Source organism: Suncus etruscus, chromosome 1, assembly GCF_024139225.1.
Source record: "Suncus etruscus isolate mSunEtr1 chromosome 1, mSunEtr1.pri.cur, whole genome shotgun sequence".
In the NCBI taxonomy this organism is placed as follows: Eukaryota; Metazoa; Chordata; class Mammalia; order Eulipotyphla; family Soricidae; genus Suncus; species Suncus etruscus.
In genome coordinates, this window is record NC_064848.1 from 139310601 (window position 1) to 139328281 (window position 17681).

A 17681-nucleotide genomic window follows, 5' to 3' on the forward strand; every position below is an offset into this window, starting at 1 on the left:
CATATATATATTTAGCTAATTTGACAGAATTAAGAGAAATATTTAACAAAGACAGAGGAGCTTTTAATACTTTCTTAGTAACATATATGTATATATATACACACATATATATATATAAAAGAAACATTAGTTGGGTGAAGAATTTAAGATCATTATGAAAAAGTCTGAGTTAAATATGAAACCCAGTATTTAGAAATTTGGCATTTTTTTTTTTTTTTTTGGGGGGGGGTCACACCCGACCAGCACTCAGGGGTTACTCCTGGCTCTGCGTTCAGAAATCACCCCTGGCAGGCATGGGAGACCACATGGGATGCCGGGATTTGAACCACAGTCCTTCTGCATGGAAGGCAAATGCCTTACCTCTATGCTATCTCGCCAGCCCTGAAATTTGGCATTCTTTTTGGGGTTTATTATTTTTTTTTTAAATCAAACAGAACTAAAGTTATAGATTGTTTTTTCTTTTTTCTGGTGTGCATGGGGTAGTATTAGGTTTTGAGGTGTCAGGGATCATAATGTGGTCACAAAGAGATGTACTTTACCACTGAGTAACATTACCAGCCCTATTTCAAGAGTCATGTACAACAAGTCTAAAAAAAATATAGATCATATCAGAAACTTTAGCCACGAAATAATAATGTATCAAATACATGCACTTTGGATGTTTTAGAAAATATTTTAGCAGGCCGGAGAGATAGCATGGAGGTGGGGCATTTGCCTTGCACGCAGAAGGCAGAAGGATGGTGGTTCAAATCCCGGCATCCCATATACCCCCCCCCCCCCAGCCTGCCAGGTATAACCCAAAAACCAAGAAAAAAATATTTTAGTAAATATTTCAAAATTTATAAAGAAAAAGCATGCATCAACAAATAACAAGATAATTCTGATTTGTTTTTTCGACATTTATGGCTCTTTCAGCCAAAATTAAATTAAAAATCAATGGCAAGATTTCAAGTGACACCAAGAGTCATGGCCCAATAACTGGCTTCCTCCCGGTGACAATGCTTGGTCACCTAATGTGCTTTCTGTTCAGGTTCCTGCGGGGTAAAAATCATTACTTGGCTCAATAATGTAATTTGGTTTCAAATAATTGACTTTGTAATAATCAGATCCACTCCAAATAGATTAAGACTTGCTAACACTTTTCCAACACAAACTAAAGACAGTTCAAAAGCTGGTGGCAAGAGGCAGCGCTCCAGGGAAAAACTTGCTCTCTCTTGCATCCTTCCCTGACCCCCAAATTGCCAATGGATTGCCAGGAAGGAGACAGCTATCATTTCAGTAAGCTTCGCTGTGTGCTGTGAAGTCTCAACTTTAAAGTAAAGAAATGACATGAAGGTAATGGTAGAACAGGGTGTAAGGTGGCTGCCTTGTGTGCTAGCCCCAGGGCTATGGGATCCCCACAGTGGTCCTCAAACTATGGCCCGTGGGCCACATATTGTATTTGTGTTTTGTTTCTTCATTGCAAAATAAGATATATGCAGTGTGCATAAGAATTCGTTCATAAGTTTTGTTTTTACTATAGTCAGACCCTCCAATGGTCTGAGGGACAGTGAACTGGTCCCCTGTTTAAAAAGTTTGAGGGGCCCGGAGAGATAGCACAGTGGCGTTTGCCTTGCAAGCAGCCGATCCAGGACCAAAGGTGATTGGTTCGAATCCCAGTGTCCCATATGGTCCCCCGTGCCTGCCAGGAGCTATTTCTGAGCAGACAGCCAGGAGTAACCCCTGAGCACTGCCGGGTGTGGGCCAAAAAAAAAAAAAAAAAAACCCTGCCCCAGAGCATTCCATATGGTCCCCCGAGCCTGCCAGGAATGATTTCTGAGCATAGGAGGAGGAGTAACCCCTGAGCGCTGCTGGGTGTGACCCAAAAACCAAAAACAAAAACAAAAAAAGACTTATTTGTAAAGGGTTAGAATGTGCTTGACACATAGTATATGATATGAGTGTCACTTTTAAAAAAATGCTAAAATCAGGGCCGGAGAGATAGCATGGAGGTAAGGTGTTTGCCTTTCATGCAGAAGGTCATCAGTTCAAATCCTGGTGTCCAATATGGTCCCCTGTGCCTGCCAGGAGCAATTTCTGAGCCTGGAGCCAGAAATAACCCCTGAGCACTGCCGGATGTGACCCAAAAACCACAAAAAAAAAAAAAAAAAAAGCTAAAATCTCTCTGGGGGCCAGAGAGATAGCATGGAGGTAGGGTGTTTGCCTTCCATGCACAAGGACGGTGGTTCGAATCCTGGCATCCCATATGGTCCCCCGAGCCTGCCTGGAGTGATTTCTAAGCATAAAGCCAGAGGAAGCTGAGCACTGCCAGGTGTGATGCAAAAACAAACAAACAAACAAAGAAAAGAATGTAAAGTAATTCCCAAAGTATGTACACTGTGAATAAAGAAAAGACATCCATACCCAATTTAACTCTGTGCTGCTTCTCCTCTTCAAATCTCAAAAAAATATCCAGAGTCCGCAGATCTGTCATATAGTCTCCCTTGTCAGTAGGGGATTTGTAGATGGTGGGTGAAGAACGATAGCGAGATCTCAGTCCGCTGGTCTCCACAGGTCCAACTGAGGCAGGGTATGGAGAAGTAGGAGAGGGGCTAAAGCTTCCCAACTGCACAAAACAAAGTTTAGTTTTTCTTTCAACAGAAATTTTCAGTTGATTTTTGCCTTCTGAAAAAGTAACATATTAATTAGAAAGGCCAAACTCCAGAACACTGCTACTGAGGAGGTGAAACAGCAACACAGATGCTAGCAACTGCTGATGGGAATGGAAGGGCAAAGCCACTACGAAGTCGGTCAAGCAGTTCTTAAAAGCCTGAGTCTAAGGTCTCCATCAGGTCCTGCAATCATGCTCCACGGTTACCCAAGGGAACTAAAAGCTTATTTCCATCAAAATCTTGCATAGGAATGTTTATAGCTGCTACTATGTCATAATGATGGAAACTTGGGCTCAACAAAGATAGCCTTCAGAGGTTAGGGAAGAAATAAACAGGGTTAGCCATGGACAATAAAACATTCAACACTGGGGCTGGAGAGATAACATGGAGGTAAGGTGTTTGCCTTTCATGCAGAAGGACAGTAGTTCAAATCCCGGCATCCCATATGGTCCCCTGTGCCTGCCAGGGGCGATTTCTGAGCGTAGAGCCAGGAGTAACCCCTGGGCGCTGCCAGGTGTGACCCAAAAACAAAAAAACCAAAAACAAAACAAAACAAAAAAACCCAAAAATTCAACACTAAAAGAAATGAATTATAAAATCAGAGAATGTCACAGAGTAAACACATTACTAAAGAAAAATGCCAATTTGAAAGGTAACTCAATTGTATACTCTTTTAGAGAAAGTAACTATAATGTCTGCTATGAAAGTCTAGGGCTGGGCTAGATGAAAACTAACAGGTATGTATTATTCAATACATAGATCATAAATTATATTTTGTTGTATCAAAATAGTGACCCTTTGTCTCGCACAAATTAATACAAACATAACATTATATGTAATACAAATATACAAATTATGGAGCATATGTATAATTTGCATATTTGTATCACATATAATTTTATATTTGTATATATTATTATATGTAATTTGTACAATATATAATTATATAAATACAAAATTATACATTAAAACTAATTCTGCCACTTCTACTTTTGTGCTTTCCTACCACAAATTTGTTAACTATATTTTTTTGGGGGGGGGAGAGGGGCATCCAGGGACTACAGCTAAGGCCTCACATATGGGAGACATGTGCTCTACCAGTGACACATATCCTTGGCCACCTGTATTTTCTGATGCTTTTTTAATATATTTAAAAGGTTTTAAAACAAGATTAATAAGGTGAAATGAGATTTATCCTTTTTTCCATTTAGTGCATAAATGCAAAAATGCACAAGGCAAGACAGACAAGATGACCAGAAAAGGAAATTAAAGAAAAGAGTATTCTTTGTAAATGTTACTTGATATTTTAATGGTAGGTTAGTCTTTGTTGCCAATAAAAATAAATCTTAGTTACTTGTTTATGAAGCAAAACAAGCAATAGTGCTTGTTTTTTATTTTAAATTTATTAACTTTTACAAAGCTACAGTGAAAGTGGCCAAAAATGAACAAATCAAAGGAGAAGAGGACGGTCTGGAATAAGATCCTATAAGATGTGAGGAATCACACATCAATAACAATAAATGTATTTAACATATATTATATTTAATATTTATATTTTATATTTAACATTATATTAATTTGGACAATTAATCAGTTTTAACAAAAACTAAGAAAACCCTTTGCCTTATGCCATTCTACAGCGAGAAAATTTCTGAATATAGGTCAGAACAAGCCACAAGAAAAAAAAATCTATTAAAACTGTAAATTTAGGATATCTACATTATTAAGTCCATAATTAAAAAAAAAACACCTGCGGAAAATATCAGAGGACACAAATTCAAAGACAAAGAAAGTCTTTTTCCCTTGCTTCACACATTGGTGGATGGAGTAGGGAGTAGAAATGGGGCAGAGAAGATGGTGCAGGGGATCAACTCCAGACAGATGCCATGCATACACAGCGAAGTTTCCTGCACTATCTCGCAATATGGACCAAAAATTAGACATTCCTGATTTTGGCTAAGCAGCCTTTTATAAAATAAACAAGCTATCAAATTATTTTTACTTTATTTGTAGAGATTTATGAAAATTAGCTTAATGATGGCTGAGTGCAATACAAAGCATCTTCTGCATTTCTTTTCTTTCTTTCTTTCTTTTTTTTTTTTTGTTTTTTGTTTTTGGGCCACACCCAGCATTGCTCAGGGGTTACTCCTGGATGTCTGCTCAGAAAATAGCTCCTGGCAGGCACAAGGGACCATATGGGACACCCGGATTCGAACCAACCACCTTTGGTCCTGGATCGGCTGCTTGCAAGGCAAACACCGTCTCCGGGCCCCTGCATTTCTTTTTTTTTTTCTTTTTGGTTTTTGGGTCACACCCAGTGGTGCTCAAGGGTTACTCCTGGCAAACACAGGGGACCATATGGGATGCTGAGTTTTTGAACCATGGTTCGTCTTGGATTGGCTGCATGCAAGGCAAATACCCTACCGCTGTGTTATCTCTCTGGCCCCCATCTTCGGCATTTCTAAGCATATAAAGTAACAATTCTTTAGAGACTCCCTCAAATTTATCAGGCATTTTGTGTGCAGAACTATTTAATCTGAATTAGTAACTACTTTTAAGAAATGAACATTTTTTTTTTTTGGTTTGGGCCACACCCGGTGACGCTCAGGGGTTACTCCTAGCTATGCACTCAGAGTCGCTCCTGGCTTGGGGGACCATATGGGACACCGGGGGATCGAACCGAGGTCCGTCCTAGGCTAGCACTGGCAAGGCAGACACCTTACCTCTAATGCCACCACGCCGGCCCCAAGAAATAAAAATTAACTTAAATATTCAAGTCAGCTATGAGGTAGCCACCAGACGAATGGTAAGTAGCCATTAAACAGACATTATGTTTGGCTAGTAGGACTCAATCTGATTTTTTATAGCGATCATAAAGTATTTTTCTCATATAAACCAATTAAAACTTACTGACAATAAGATGGTGTTGGGCTAGCTAGACTGATAGTACAATGGGAAGAGCATATTTACCTTGCATATGCGCACAGCTGACCTCAGTTTGACCCCTGAAACCCTCGATGATTCCCTGGTTCCTGAATGTAGAGCCAAAGAAAGCCCTGAACACTGCCAGATGTGGCCCCCAAACCAAACCAAACCAAAAAAAAAAGGATAAAAATGGACAAACTGAACAGGGAAGAGTGTAAATTCCATATAAAGGAGGCCACTCTTTTTTTTTTTTTTTTTTTTTTTTTTTTTTTTTTTTTTTTGGTTTTTGGGCCACACCCGGTGACGCTCAGGGGTTACTCCTGGCTATGCGCTCAGAAATCGCCTCTGGCTTGGGGGGACCATATGGGACACCGGGGGGTCGAACCGCGGTCCGTCCTACGCTAGCGCTTGCAAGGCAGACACCTTACCTCTAGCGCCACCTTCCCGGCCCCAAACTTTAAGTTTGTTTTTTTTTTTTGTTTGTTTGTTTGTTTGTTTTTGGGCCACACCCGGTAACGCTCAGGGGTTACTCCTGGCTATGTGCTCAGAAGTTGCTCCTGGCTTAGGGGACCATATGGGACACCGGGGGATCGAACCGAGGTCCGTCCAAGGCTAGCGCAGGCAAGGCAGGCACCTTACCTTTAGCGCCACCGCCCGGCCCCAGGAGGCCACTCTTAATCCCTCACATCACATGGTTCCTTGAGCACCCCCAGGAGTAATTTAACAAGCACTGAACTAGGAGTATCGCTTGTGCACTGTAAGTGTGGCACCAAATAAAGTCAAATGTACCTATATGCGTGAAACACTGTGATGCTGTACATAGTATATATACATACAAATATTTCCTTGTAATTTAAATAAATTTTTGTCAAAATTAATATTGAATATGGAATCTAGTTGAAAAATTATGTGAAAGGTTTGGAGGCCAGGGAGATAATGCAGCAAATAGGGTGCTTGCCTAACATGTAGTTGACCTGGGTTTGATTCTGGCATCCTATATGGTCCCTTGAGCACTGCTAGGAACAAACTCTGAGCACTGTTGGGTATGACTCCCAAATAAAAAACAAACAAATATTATGTTAAAGGGTAAGAATAGTAAATGTACCCATTTTTATCTGTCTATTCTCATTTAACTCATATTTCAGACATGTATCTAATTAGAAACATATCTGAAATTGTGACCTGTCTTAGGAGAGGAAACAAGGAGCCACAATTTCAAATGTAAGTTTTGTTCCTGTTAAGCCTAAAAATTCAAACCAGAGGCTCATTTGACTGTGGAAATTGAAATACAGACTGCTATCCCATGGAAACAGTTTATGCTTGAAGAGTCAAACTATGTGACTGCCCAGTCTTATGGTTTGGGGCCCTATCTGGCTATGCTCAAGAGTTCTGAGCTATGTGCTAAATCCCAGCTATGTGTAGGGGACCCACCTGGTACAAGAACCAAGGCATCCAGCATGCAAAGCACATACTTTGTTTTTTTTATCTCTTCAGTCCCAGTAACCTAGTTTCTTGCTCAGAATATATGCTAATATGCTGAAAAACATTAAAATTCTGAAGGATATACAAAAGTTTCACATCAAATAGAAAAGAACATAGGCAACTAAACCCAAGTCAACATCTGAACCAATGACTCAAAAGGCTTGAAGACAGACTTTTGCAGGCAGAAGTCCCAAGACTGACCCAGCCAGTCTGCCCGTCCCCATCATAGAAACAAAACAAAAACAAAAACAAAAATGTCACCCTAGTTTCATCTTTATTTATAGACAGTACATAAGGAGCCTAGACGGGGAACGAGTTCACTGCCTTTACAAACCTTTTGTTTTTCTTCTTTTAAGAACTTCTAACTTAAAAAAAAAAAAAAAAAGAACTTCTAACTAGGTGTCAGGAAATCAGGTTTTTTATTGTCAGCTCTTAAATGAATGATTTAGGCGAGTCAATTACCCACTGTTTCTGTTTCCTCTTGATCAAATGAGAAGTTCTGACTCACTAAATGACTTTCCAATCTAAAATAATGTGAGTGGCCAAGAGAAAAGAATCATTACCTTATTGTAACCACTAACGGGTGAGTAGGTCAGTCCTGGGCTGTAGGAACCACTGTTACCTGATGACAGGCTTTGGAGCTGAGGACTGTATCCAGTTATGCAGCTGGTAGTGAACTTGGGGCTGGCACTGGGAGAACGAGACGGGCTATAACTCAACACACTCTGACCCTGAATAGAGGGTGAAGGCAGCAGACAGGAGGGGCCTTGGTTTGGGGCCAGATCATGTGGAGGAGTCGTTTGCACAGCTAGAAAAAAAAAATAAATAAATAAATGTGGGTTCCTATTAAAGAACATTTCTATGAAAGCAAACTAAAGGAGTGAGCTTTTTTCTCTCCAAAAATTATAAAGGGAAAACTAAGTTACATGAAGTATTACTAAAGACAAATTCTTTATCATTTCCAGAGTTCAAAATAAGAAACTGGCTTGTGCAGCCAGAGTTAGTCAAGCTTTAATTGTAATTAAACAATAGAGAGTTCCACGAAGTGACTGTTAATTTCATTTGATTTGTTCGAATAGGAATGATAAGCACTGGTTGGTCTTAAGACAGATTTACGGTGTAGTTTAATATAGTTAAACCAGATGCCTTAGAAGTTCTTTCCAGCTGGGTCTATGAAACGGGAAAATTATATTGAGAAAGATTTATTGCTAACTTTTCCCAACCTTTGCAAAAGAAGTTAAACACTTACCAGTTGTTTTCAACCCTAAAAGTGTTTGCTGTCCAGGGCTAACGACTAGACTTGTTGGTGTCACAGTATATTTAAAATATCTCCAAAAATCAAATAAAGCATTTAGGCTAAAGAGAGATGCAAGGGCCAACTCTGAAAGAAAATAAAAAAATATTCTGAAGATGTAAGAAGAAAGAAAGTACAACAAAACAAAGTTGGGCCACACCTCGCTGTGCAGTCAAGAATCATACCTGGCAGGCTCAGGGGACTAACTAGATGGGAAGTTAGGTTTTTTCAAATCCAGGTTGGAAGTGTGAAAGGCAAACAAACATCCTACCCAACTCACTGCGCTATTGCTCTAGCCCCAAAGTTATCTACCAATCCTTGCAAATGTGTATAATAAACATTTCCATGTCTTTTTTTTGGTTTTGGGGTTACAACCGGCAGCGCTCAGGGGCTACTCCTGGCTCTATGCTCAGAAATCGCTCCTGGCAGGCTCAGGGGACCATATGGGATGCCGGGATTCGAACCATCATCCTTCTGCATGCAAGGCAAATGCCCTACCTTCATGCTATCTCTCTGGCCCCAGCATTTCCTTCCAAGTCTTTTTAAAGTTAAATCAGTAGTTGTAGAAAAGTCAAGTTTGCAAGAGCCAACAGTTATCATGAGCCTACTGATTCCAAAACTTATTTTTTCACTTGTCATATCATCATCTCTTCATTCATAAGTAATGGAATCTATCTTTACAGCCAAGTATTCTTTTGTAAAAAAATTTTAAATTTTATTTATTTATTATTTATTCGGGTTTTGAGTACCACATCTGGCTCTGCATTCAGACATCCCTCTTGGAAGCACTCAGGGGACCATACGGGATACCAAGGATTGAACCCAGGCTGGTCATATGCAAGGCAAGATTTCAAGTGTTCGCCCTGCTCCAATGTAAACATTTTTTTGTATTAGAATCACTGTATGCTATAAAGTGTAAAATCACCCCTTGCGTCTTATCTCCAACCCCAGGTGAACAAGTCTGAATCAGGGTCACACAAGAAATAATCTAGAACAGGCTGAGGATGAAGCACATGTAGTCTGGCAGTTACTAAGACTACCTCTGTGGTCTTAGAACAGATAGCTCAGGCTATCCTGAGTCAGTCCCACCCTGGTTTACAAGAAAGACAATCTCTGTTTTGGGATCAATCCAAGTTGTAAACAAATATACAAAGGAACCAGGAATGATCTTTTTTTTAGGTAAAATAAGGTGTAACCTAACAACAAAGTTAGTTACTCATGATTGAATTAAGCATAAAATGTTCCAACACCAACCCCTTCACCAGTGTCCACTTCCCTCCACCAATGTCAATTTTCCTCCTATACCAGTTTTTTTTTGGTCACACCTGATGATGCTCAGGGATAAGTTACTCTTGGCTCTGCACTCAGCAATCATTCCTAGTGGTACTCAGGCAACAATATGGAATGCTGGAGATCAAACTCAGCCTGATCCCTGAGTAGATAGACCCCAGAGTAGACTGAACCCAGCTCAGTGATTCCTGAATAGAACCAAGAGTGAGTCCTGAGCACTTGTTGGTGTTCAAAAACAACAAAAAATTAAGAGTAGACAGGTTATTTTAAAGGGACGTCACAACTATAAATCCAACTATTGCCAAATTTATTTTCCTTTGCAGAATTCTTATTATCAAGAGCTATCATTAGGGGCCTGAGAAATAGCATGGAGGTAAGGCGTTTGCCTTTTATGCAAAGGTCATTGGTTCGAATCCCGGCATCCCATATGGTCCCCCCAAGCCTGCCAGGAGCGATTTCTGAGTGAGGAGCCAGGAGTAACCCCTGAGCGCTGCTGGGTGTGACCCCAAAATAAAACAAAACAAAAAAGTGCTACCATTACTTTTGCTAAGAGCTCTCCATTAGAATGATCCAACCATGATAGTAATGGCCTTATTCCCCTTTATTCCCACCACATGGAAAAGAGTGGGTGATCAGGTGCTTATTAAGTGATGTAATAAACACTAAGCTGAATTATCCTTAAAAGCAGGTTTTTTATTTTTATTGGCAGGAATTCTAAATTAAGCAAACTTTACTTACCAATATACCAGAGGGGCCAGTACGTCACATTATAATAGGAACTAATCAATTTTCCAGTCCTGCAAAAATTAAAATCCTTTAAATTTGTGTGAAACACAATCACCACTACCCTCACTTGAGATAACAAACCTGTGGCATTAACCACTGGCTTAAATTTTTTTTTAGGGTTGGGGGGTGGTGGCGGCAGACTAGTACTTAACTTACATTTCAGTATATATCATTCCAGCCACAGATACATTTAGGAGTCCCCAGGCTAAAACCACTTTTCTAGCTTCTGCTTCTTTTCGCATCCTGATGGTTCTGTCAATAAGGGAAGCACTAGGGCTTGCTTCCGCTTGCATCTATTCAAAAACAAAAGGCACAGGATTAATAAAAAACAACCTCTTTAAAAAATCAAATTGGGGTCCTTCCAAAAAGTAACAAAAAACAAACCGAAAAAAAGGGCCTAATATTCTTTACCTTTACAATTCCTGGCTAAAAAGACTTAACATCTTTGAGTGTTTCCAAATAACTAAGAATGTCTTGCTTTATCAGTTAAACGACATATTGGGAGGATGTCACAAAGATGACATTTTTTCGTATGTGTTTGTGTGTGACTTACATCTTGATAAAACGACGTATTGGGAGGATGTCACAAAGATGAAGTTTTTTCGTGTGTGTGTGTGTGTGTGTGTGTGTGTGTGTGTGTGTGTGTGTCTGGAAGGTAGGGACAAGGGTTCAGTTTGGGTCTGCAACCGACGCCCCCCATCTTGCAGACAACTGTTAGGCCTGCAAGGAGTAGGGGATCTGGGCCTGACCCTGGTTTCCATCCAGCAGCATCCTCTACCCCCGTGCCACAGCAAGCCCACCCGGGGCGCTGCCCTCCCTCCTTGCACTAGCTTCTGCCATGCTTCTGATTCCTTTTCCCGCTCCCACTTCGGATCTTCCCCCTTCTAACTCAAGAGGGTGAGTTACAGCCCTATCCCCACGTTGGCTGAAACCTCCACACAGAGGTAGGCGAAAGACCCACGGCGGGGGGGGGAAAGAGGAAAGCGAGATCTCCACGTCCAGGAAACACAAAGATGACCCCCGAAAACGCACCATTTTCTTCGGCCAGAGGCCTCAGGCTCGCGCCACTGCCTACTGCACATGCGCGAAAGCCGCGCGCGTGAAGGTGGAGGCGACCGGCTCGGGGCGCCACAATTTCCGGAAGAACGGGATTTTGGTCATCTCGCGAGAAGAGGAGCTGGGCGGGGAAGGTGGGACAGAGGCGAGAAGCGTTACCAGGGAAACGGATTTGTGGCTTGCACTTGGTTGCTGGGGGCGGGGCGGGAAGCCCCACATCAAAATTCAGGCCGGATTCTGAATTATAAACTATAATAAGCAATATGTGATAAATATATTTTATTAATATAAATAAATTTTATAGAAACAATATTTATATGTATACATAAAATAATATTTTATATAACAATATTTATTTGTATAAATAAAATAAATATTTGTTTACATAAATAAAATAAATAATAAACTGTATTATAGACAACTGAATTCCTACATAGTAATATAGTGTTAATTTCCGTATGGACTCGAATTTTAGAGCAGATTTTAGTCACCAGTTTGGCTAATCTCAAAATGCAGGAATGATAGATAACACATTCCCATCTGAACAGCAATGACATTGCATTTCTCATTGCCTCTTAAAAAATAAAGAAATCAAGTGTTTTGACTGGATGTAACATTAAATTTTTTTGTGTAAAGAGGGTGCAGCAATAACAAATACTGTGTGTTTTGTATTAAAAGTGCAAATGGTTGTAAGAAAAAACTTTCCTTGTGTTTTTATTATAAAAACTTCTGATCACGAAACAAAGCTGTATCTTGTGATTCTGAACAATGGGGCTGGAGGTAAGAGCTGCCTGGATATTGCTGGGAGGTTCTAAAGCTCGGTGCAAGGGAGGTGTGGTGAGATGGGATGCTGTGATGCTGAGGTGGTATGCTGGGCCCAATCCCAGCTCCTCCAGGATATCCTCCAGCAGATAATGAGGGTCTAAGATTCACCTCTGAGGTCCAAGATCCTTTCAAAGGATCAAACTCGCTGCCCACGAGCCGGCCGCAAACGGCCCTCCGTACATTTTGTGGCCCTTCCCTAGAGGAATCTTTTTTTGTTTTGTTTTGTTTTAGTTGTTTGGGTCACACCCCCCAATGTTCAAGGCTTACTACTGACTTTGCACTCAAGGATCACCCCGACTTTGCCTCCTGCAGGCCCCAGGTAAATTGAGTTTGAGACCCCTGCTAGAGCCTGGGAACCTGTTTTGACCCAAGTAAGTATTTCAGGCCAATTCACACAGATCATGGTAAATTACTGATTGCATCATGTATTTTCTGTTGGGATCAAAGTTTTGAACAAAGAGGGATGCCATTTTGTAAAGGCCACATGACAGACATCTTCTCAGGTTCTGAGCAGGGAGAGATGCCATTTTGTAAGAACCATATGGTATAAATCACATGCTAGGTCTTCACGAGGCACTGCCCCAAGCTACCTGGCCATAACAGGTAGCCTATCAGGGAAGGACAAGGGAGCAGTAGGAAGGTTCCCCTTGGGGCCAGAGCAATAGCACAGTGGTAGGGCATTTGCCTTGTAGGCAGCTGCCCAAGACTGACCTGGGTTCTATCCCTGGGTCCCATAAGGTCCCCCTAGGCAGGAGCGATTTCTGAGCGCATAGCCAGGAGTAACCCCTGAGTGTCACCGGGTGTGGCCCAAAAATTAAAAAAAAAATGTTGGAGCCTCCCTATATCCTTTCCCTATATAATCTTCCTCATGACCTTGGGTAGGGCTCATGTCCTTCAGGAGGTGGCCCTGGCATGCCAGTGTGGTAGTCTTGTGGCCAGACAGATTTAAATATTAAACTTTATTCTATTTGTGTGATCTCGTTCTTCTACTCTAAACCAGAGCAGCTCCAATATTAGACTAAAACTTTTCTTGGAATGTTTCTTCAGGTCAAAGTGAAATGAAGCTTCCTTGTGTTGCATATGTCTGAACTGTGGTATTCAAACTATTTTGATCAACTAATCATGGTGTTTGGCTTTAGTTTTAGATTTAGACATGAAGTAATTCAGTGGTTCACTAGGTTGGGTTCAATGGACAGTTAAAATGGAATTTTTTTTTGAGTCACACCAGGCAGCGCTCAGCGGTTACTCCGAAATCGCTCCTGGCAGGTTTGGGGGATCATATGGGATGCCAGGATTTGAACCACCAACCTTCTGCATGCAAGGCAAACACCTTACCTCCATGCTATCTCTCTGGCCTTTAGATCTCTTCTTAATGTAAAAAAATAAATACTCCAGGACCAGAGAAATAAGGTGCTTGCCTTTCATGTGGCCTACATTGGCTTGAATCTCTGGCACTATATATGGTCCTGAGCTCCACTGGATGTGGCCCAGCACTCTTTCCTACCCCAGAAAGGAACTCTACTGATTTTCTTTCTTTTTTTTGGTGTGTGTGTGTTTGTTTTTTTTTTTTTTTGAAAATTTTTTCTTTATTTAAATATCTTGATTACATATATGATTGTGATTAGGTTTCAGTCATGTAAAGAACACCCCCTTAGGGTCCGGGCGGTGGCGCTAAAGGTAAGGTGCCTGCCTTGCCTGCGCTAGCCTTGGACGGACCGAGGTTCGATCCCCCGGTGTCCCATATGGTCCCCCAAGCCAGGAGCAACTTCTGAGCACATAGCCAGGAGTAACCCCTGAGCGTTACTGGGTGTGGCCCCCCCCCCAAAAAAAAGAACACCCCCTTCACCAGTGCAACATTCCCCCCACCAATGTCCCAAATCTCCCTCCATCCCACCCCACCCCACCCCCATCTGTACTCTAGACAGGCTTTCCAGATCCCTCATTCATTCACATGATTATGGTAGTTCTCTGTGTAGTTATTTCTTTTTTTTTTTTTTTTTTGGTTTTTGGGCCACACCCAGCAGTGCTCAGGGGTTACTCCTGGCTGTCTGCTCAGAAATAGCTCCTGGCAGGCACGGGGGACCATATGGGACACCGGGATTTGAACCAACCACCTCTGGTCCTGGATCGGCTGCTTGCAAGGCAAACACCGCTGTGCTATCTCTCCGGGCCCTGTGTAGTTATTTCTATAACTGCACTCACCACTCTTTGTAGTGAGCTTCATGAAGTGAGCTGGAAGTTCCAGCCCTCCTCTCATTGTCTCTGAGGATTGTTGCAAAAATGACTTTTATTTTTCTTAAAACCCATAGATGAGTGAGACTATTCTGCGTCTCTCTCTCTCTCTCTCCCTCTGACTTATTTCATTACTCTACTGATTTTCATGCATGAGGCCCTGGGTTCCATCCCTGGTACTGGAAAAACAATGGGGGAGAGGTTTAATCATAAAAAATAAAACTCTACTATTCACTAATATTTTTTTCAAAAACAGTTTTTGTTAAAAGAAATTTAGATTGTGGGCTGGAGAGATAGCATGGAGGTAAGATGTTTGCCTTGCATGCAGGTGGTTCAAATCCCGGCATCCCATATGGTCCCCCGAACCTGCCAGGAGCAATTTTTGAGTGTAGAGCCAGGAGTAACCCCTGATTGCTGCCGGGTGTGACCCAAAAACAAAAACAAAAAAAAAAAAAGAAAGAAATTTAGAGAGATTGTAAGGGGAGAAGCAGAGAGAGACAGAGAGACAGAGAAAGATTCAAAGAGAGACAGAGAGAGACGAAAGATGTGTTTAAGAATAACTGAGACTTCATGGGGCTGGAGTTGTGGCATGGAGTTGTAAGACGTCTGCCTGCCTTACCGGTGCTAGCCGTGGTTCGATCCCCCGAAGTCTCATATGGTCCCCCAAGCCAGAACTGATTTCTGAGCGCATAGCCAGGAGTAACCCCTGAGCGTTACTCCTCAGGGTGTGGCCCAAAACACCAAAACAAAAAAAAAAAAAAACCAGTAACTGAGACTTCTCCAGAGTAGAAAAAGTTTACTCCCCAAATCTAATCTCAGTTTGGCATTTGTGTTAAGTTTTCTTGGATTGGCATAAAATACCACAAAGTGGTTGGCTTCAACAACAAAAATGTGGATTGTTTGTTTTTGTTTGTTTTTCTCCACATTTTTGGAGGTTTGAAATTCAGGATCAATGTGCAGGCAGGATTGGGTTCTCCTGTGGCTTGTGTTCTCACAGGCCTCTTTTTTCTGTGTCCACTCACTACTGACTTTTTCTTCCTCTTCAAAGAACACTGGTCAGGGTAAGCCACTTGCTTAACATGCAACTACAGCCATCATTCTGGTTCAAAAACCACCACATAGGATACCCGAGCACCACAAGTTGAGGTCCCTAAAAGCCTCAGGGTGTGCCCCCCAGAAAATGAACCACTGATCATAGTGGATTATTAGGATCTCATTTAACCTTAACGGTTGCAATTTTTTTGGGGGGGTTCATACCTGGCAGTGATCAGAGTATACGCCTGATTCTGTACTCAGAAATTATTACTGGCAGTTTTCAGGGGACCATCTGTGATGCAGGGGATTGAACCCGCATGTCAGTCACATGCAAGGCAAGCACCTTACCAGCTGTTCTATCTTTCCAGCCCATAACCTTTATAAAATTCTAAATATAAGTATAATAAAAATAACTAAGTATAATATTAAACAAGGGGACTCAGACTTCAACATATAAATTGTAGGGGAATTACAATTTAACCTTAATACCTTAGAATTGTTGGGGTTGGAGAGATAGCATGGAGGTAAGGCGTTTGCCTTTCATGCAGGAGGTCATCAGTTCGAATCCCGGCGCCCCATATGGTCCTCTGTGCCTGCCAGGAGCAATTTCTGAGCGTGGAGCCAGAAATAACCCCTGAGCACTGCCGGGTGTGACCCAAAAACCACACACACACACACACAAAAAAAAGAATTGTTTATATAAGGGCCACTAGGAGTAATACCTGAGCAGAGCTAGGAGTCCCCTAAAGCACCCCCCCCAGAACTTTGTGTTAATTTGTAATGTTGACACATATGAGGGTTTATTTTTTTTTGGTTTTTGGGTCACACCCCACAACGCTCAGGGGTTACTCTCGGCTCCATGCTTAGAAATCACTCCTTGGGGCCGGAGAGATAGCATGGAGGTAAGGCGTTTACCTTTCATGCAGGTCATCGGTTCGAATCCCGGCGTCCCATGTGGTCCCCCGTGCCTGCCAGGAGCAATTTCTGAGCACGGAGCCAGGAAAAAACCCTGAGCACTGCCGGGTGTGACCCGAAAACCACAAAAAAAAAAAAAAAAAAAAAAAAAGAAATCACTCCTGGCAGGCTCGGGGGACCATATGGGATTCTGGGATTCAACCACCGTCCTTCTGAATGCAAGGCAAATGCTCTACCTCCATGCTATCTCTCCAGCCCCTACATATGAGTTTTTTTTTTTTTTTGGTTTTGGGGCCACACCCGGCGATGCTCTGGGGTTACTCCTGGCTGTCTGCTCAGAAATAGCTCCTGGCAGGCACGGGGGACCATATGGGACACCGGGATTCGAACCAACCACCTTTGGTCCTGGATCGGCTGCTTGCAAGGCAAACACTGCTGTGCTATCTCTCCGGGCCCGGAGTTCTTTTTTTAATGGCTACCTCATGGCACCAGTACAGTGAGTAGGGCATTTGCCTCTAGCATAATAGACCCAGGTTTGATCTCTATGACCCTATTTGGTACGCAGAGCCTGATCAGGAGTGATAACTAAGTGAAGAGCCAGGAGTAAGCCCTGAACACAGCTCTCGGAGTGGCACTAAAACCACAAATAAATAAATAAGTAAATAATGATACCTCAAATTGAATTTTAAAACCATGAAAATATGGGCCCGGAGAGATAGCACAGCGGTGTTTGCCTTGCAAGCAGCCGATCCAGGACCAAAGGTGGTTGGTTCGAATCCCGGTGTCCCATATGGTCCCCCGTGCCTGCCAGCAGCTATTTCTGAGCAGACAGCCAGGAGTAACCCCTGAGTACTAGCGGGTGTGGCCCAAAAACCAACCAACCAAACAAACAAAAAAAAAAACCCCAAAAAAACAAAAAAACCTCATGAAAATATAGTATGTACATGTTTTAGGGAGGGAAGATGAAGGCAGAATGCATACTATTATGGTCTGGAGGAAATATACTTTTCCAGAAGCCAAGATGAGCCTTACAAAACTTAAAAGGTGTGAAACATGGGTCATTGCTGTCACAGTTGCTGGTGGGTATGTCACAATAGGTTGCCAAGGAGTTGTCATCAACATCAGGTGAAGTACTTCAGAGGAATTTTCATTCCTTTGACCATGTTTGATTTTTCAAGTCAGAAGCCATC

General features: G+C 42.0%; 1 protein-coding gene across 2 annotated transcripts in view; it reads right to left on the reverse strand.

Moving 5' to 3' along the window:
• TMEM209 (transmembrane protein 209) overlaps positions 1-11554 on the reverse strand; it is a 32785-nt gene extending 21231 nt beyond the window's left edge. For both annotated transcript variants that reach the window (XM_049774758.1, XM_049774749.1), the window contains exons 1-6: positions 11461-11554; positions 10585-10721; positions 10381-10439; positions 8308-8439; positions 7622-7866; positions 2404-2605 (exon numbers count right to left, since the gene is read on the reverse strand). In XM_049774758.1, the coding sequence (XP_049630715.1) occupies positions 2404-2605; positions 7622-7866; positions 8308-8439; positions 10381-10439; positions 10585-10721; positions 11461-11463 (778 nt within the window). In that variant the 5' untranslated portion in view covers positions 11464-11554. The remainder of the gene's footprint in view (positions 1-2403; positions 2606-7621; positions 7867-8307; positions 8440-10380; positions 10440-10584; positions 10722-11460) is intronic.
• Positions 11555-17681: the final 6127 nt, after the last annotated feature.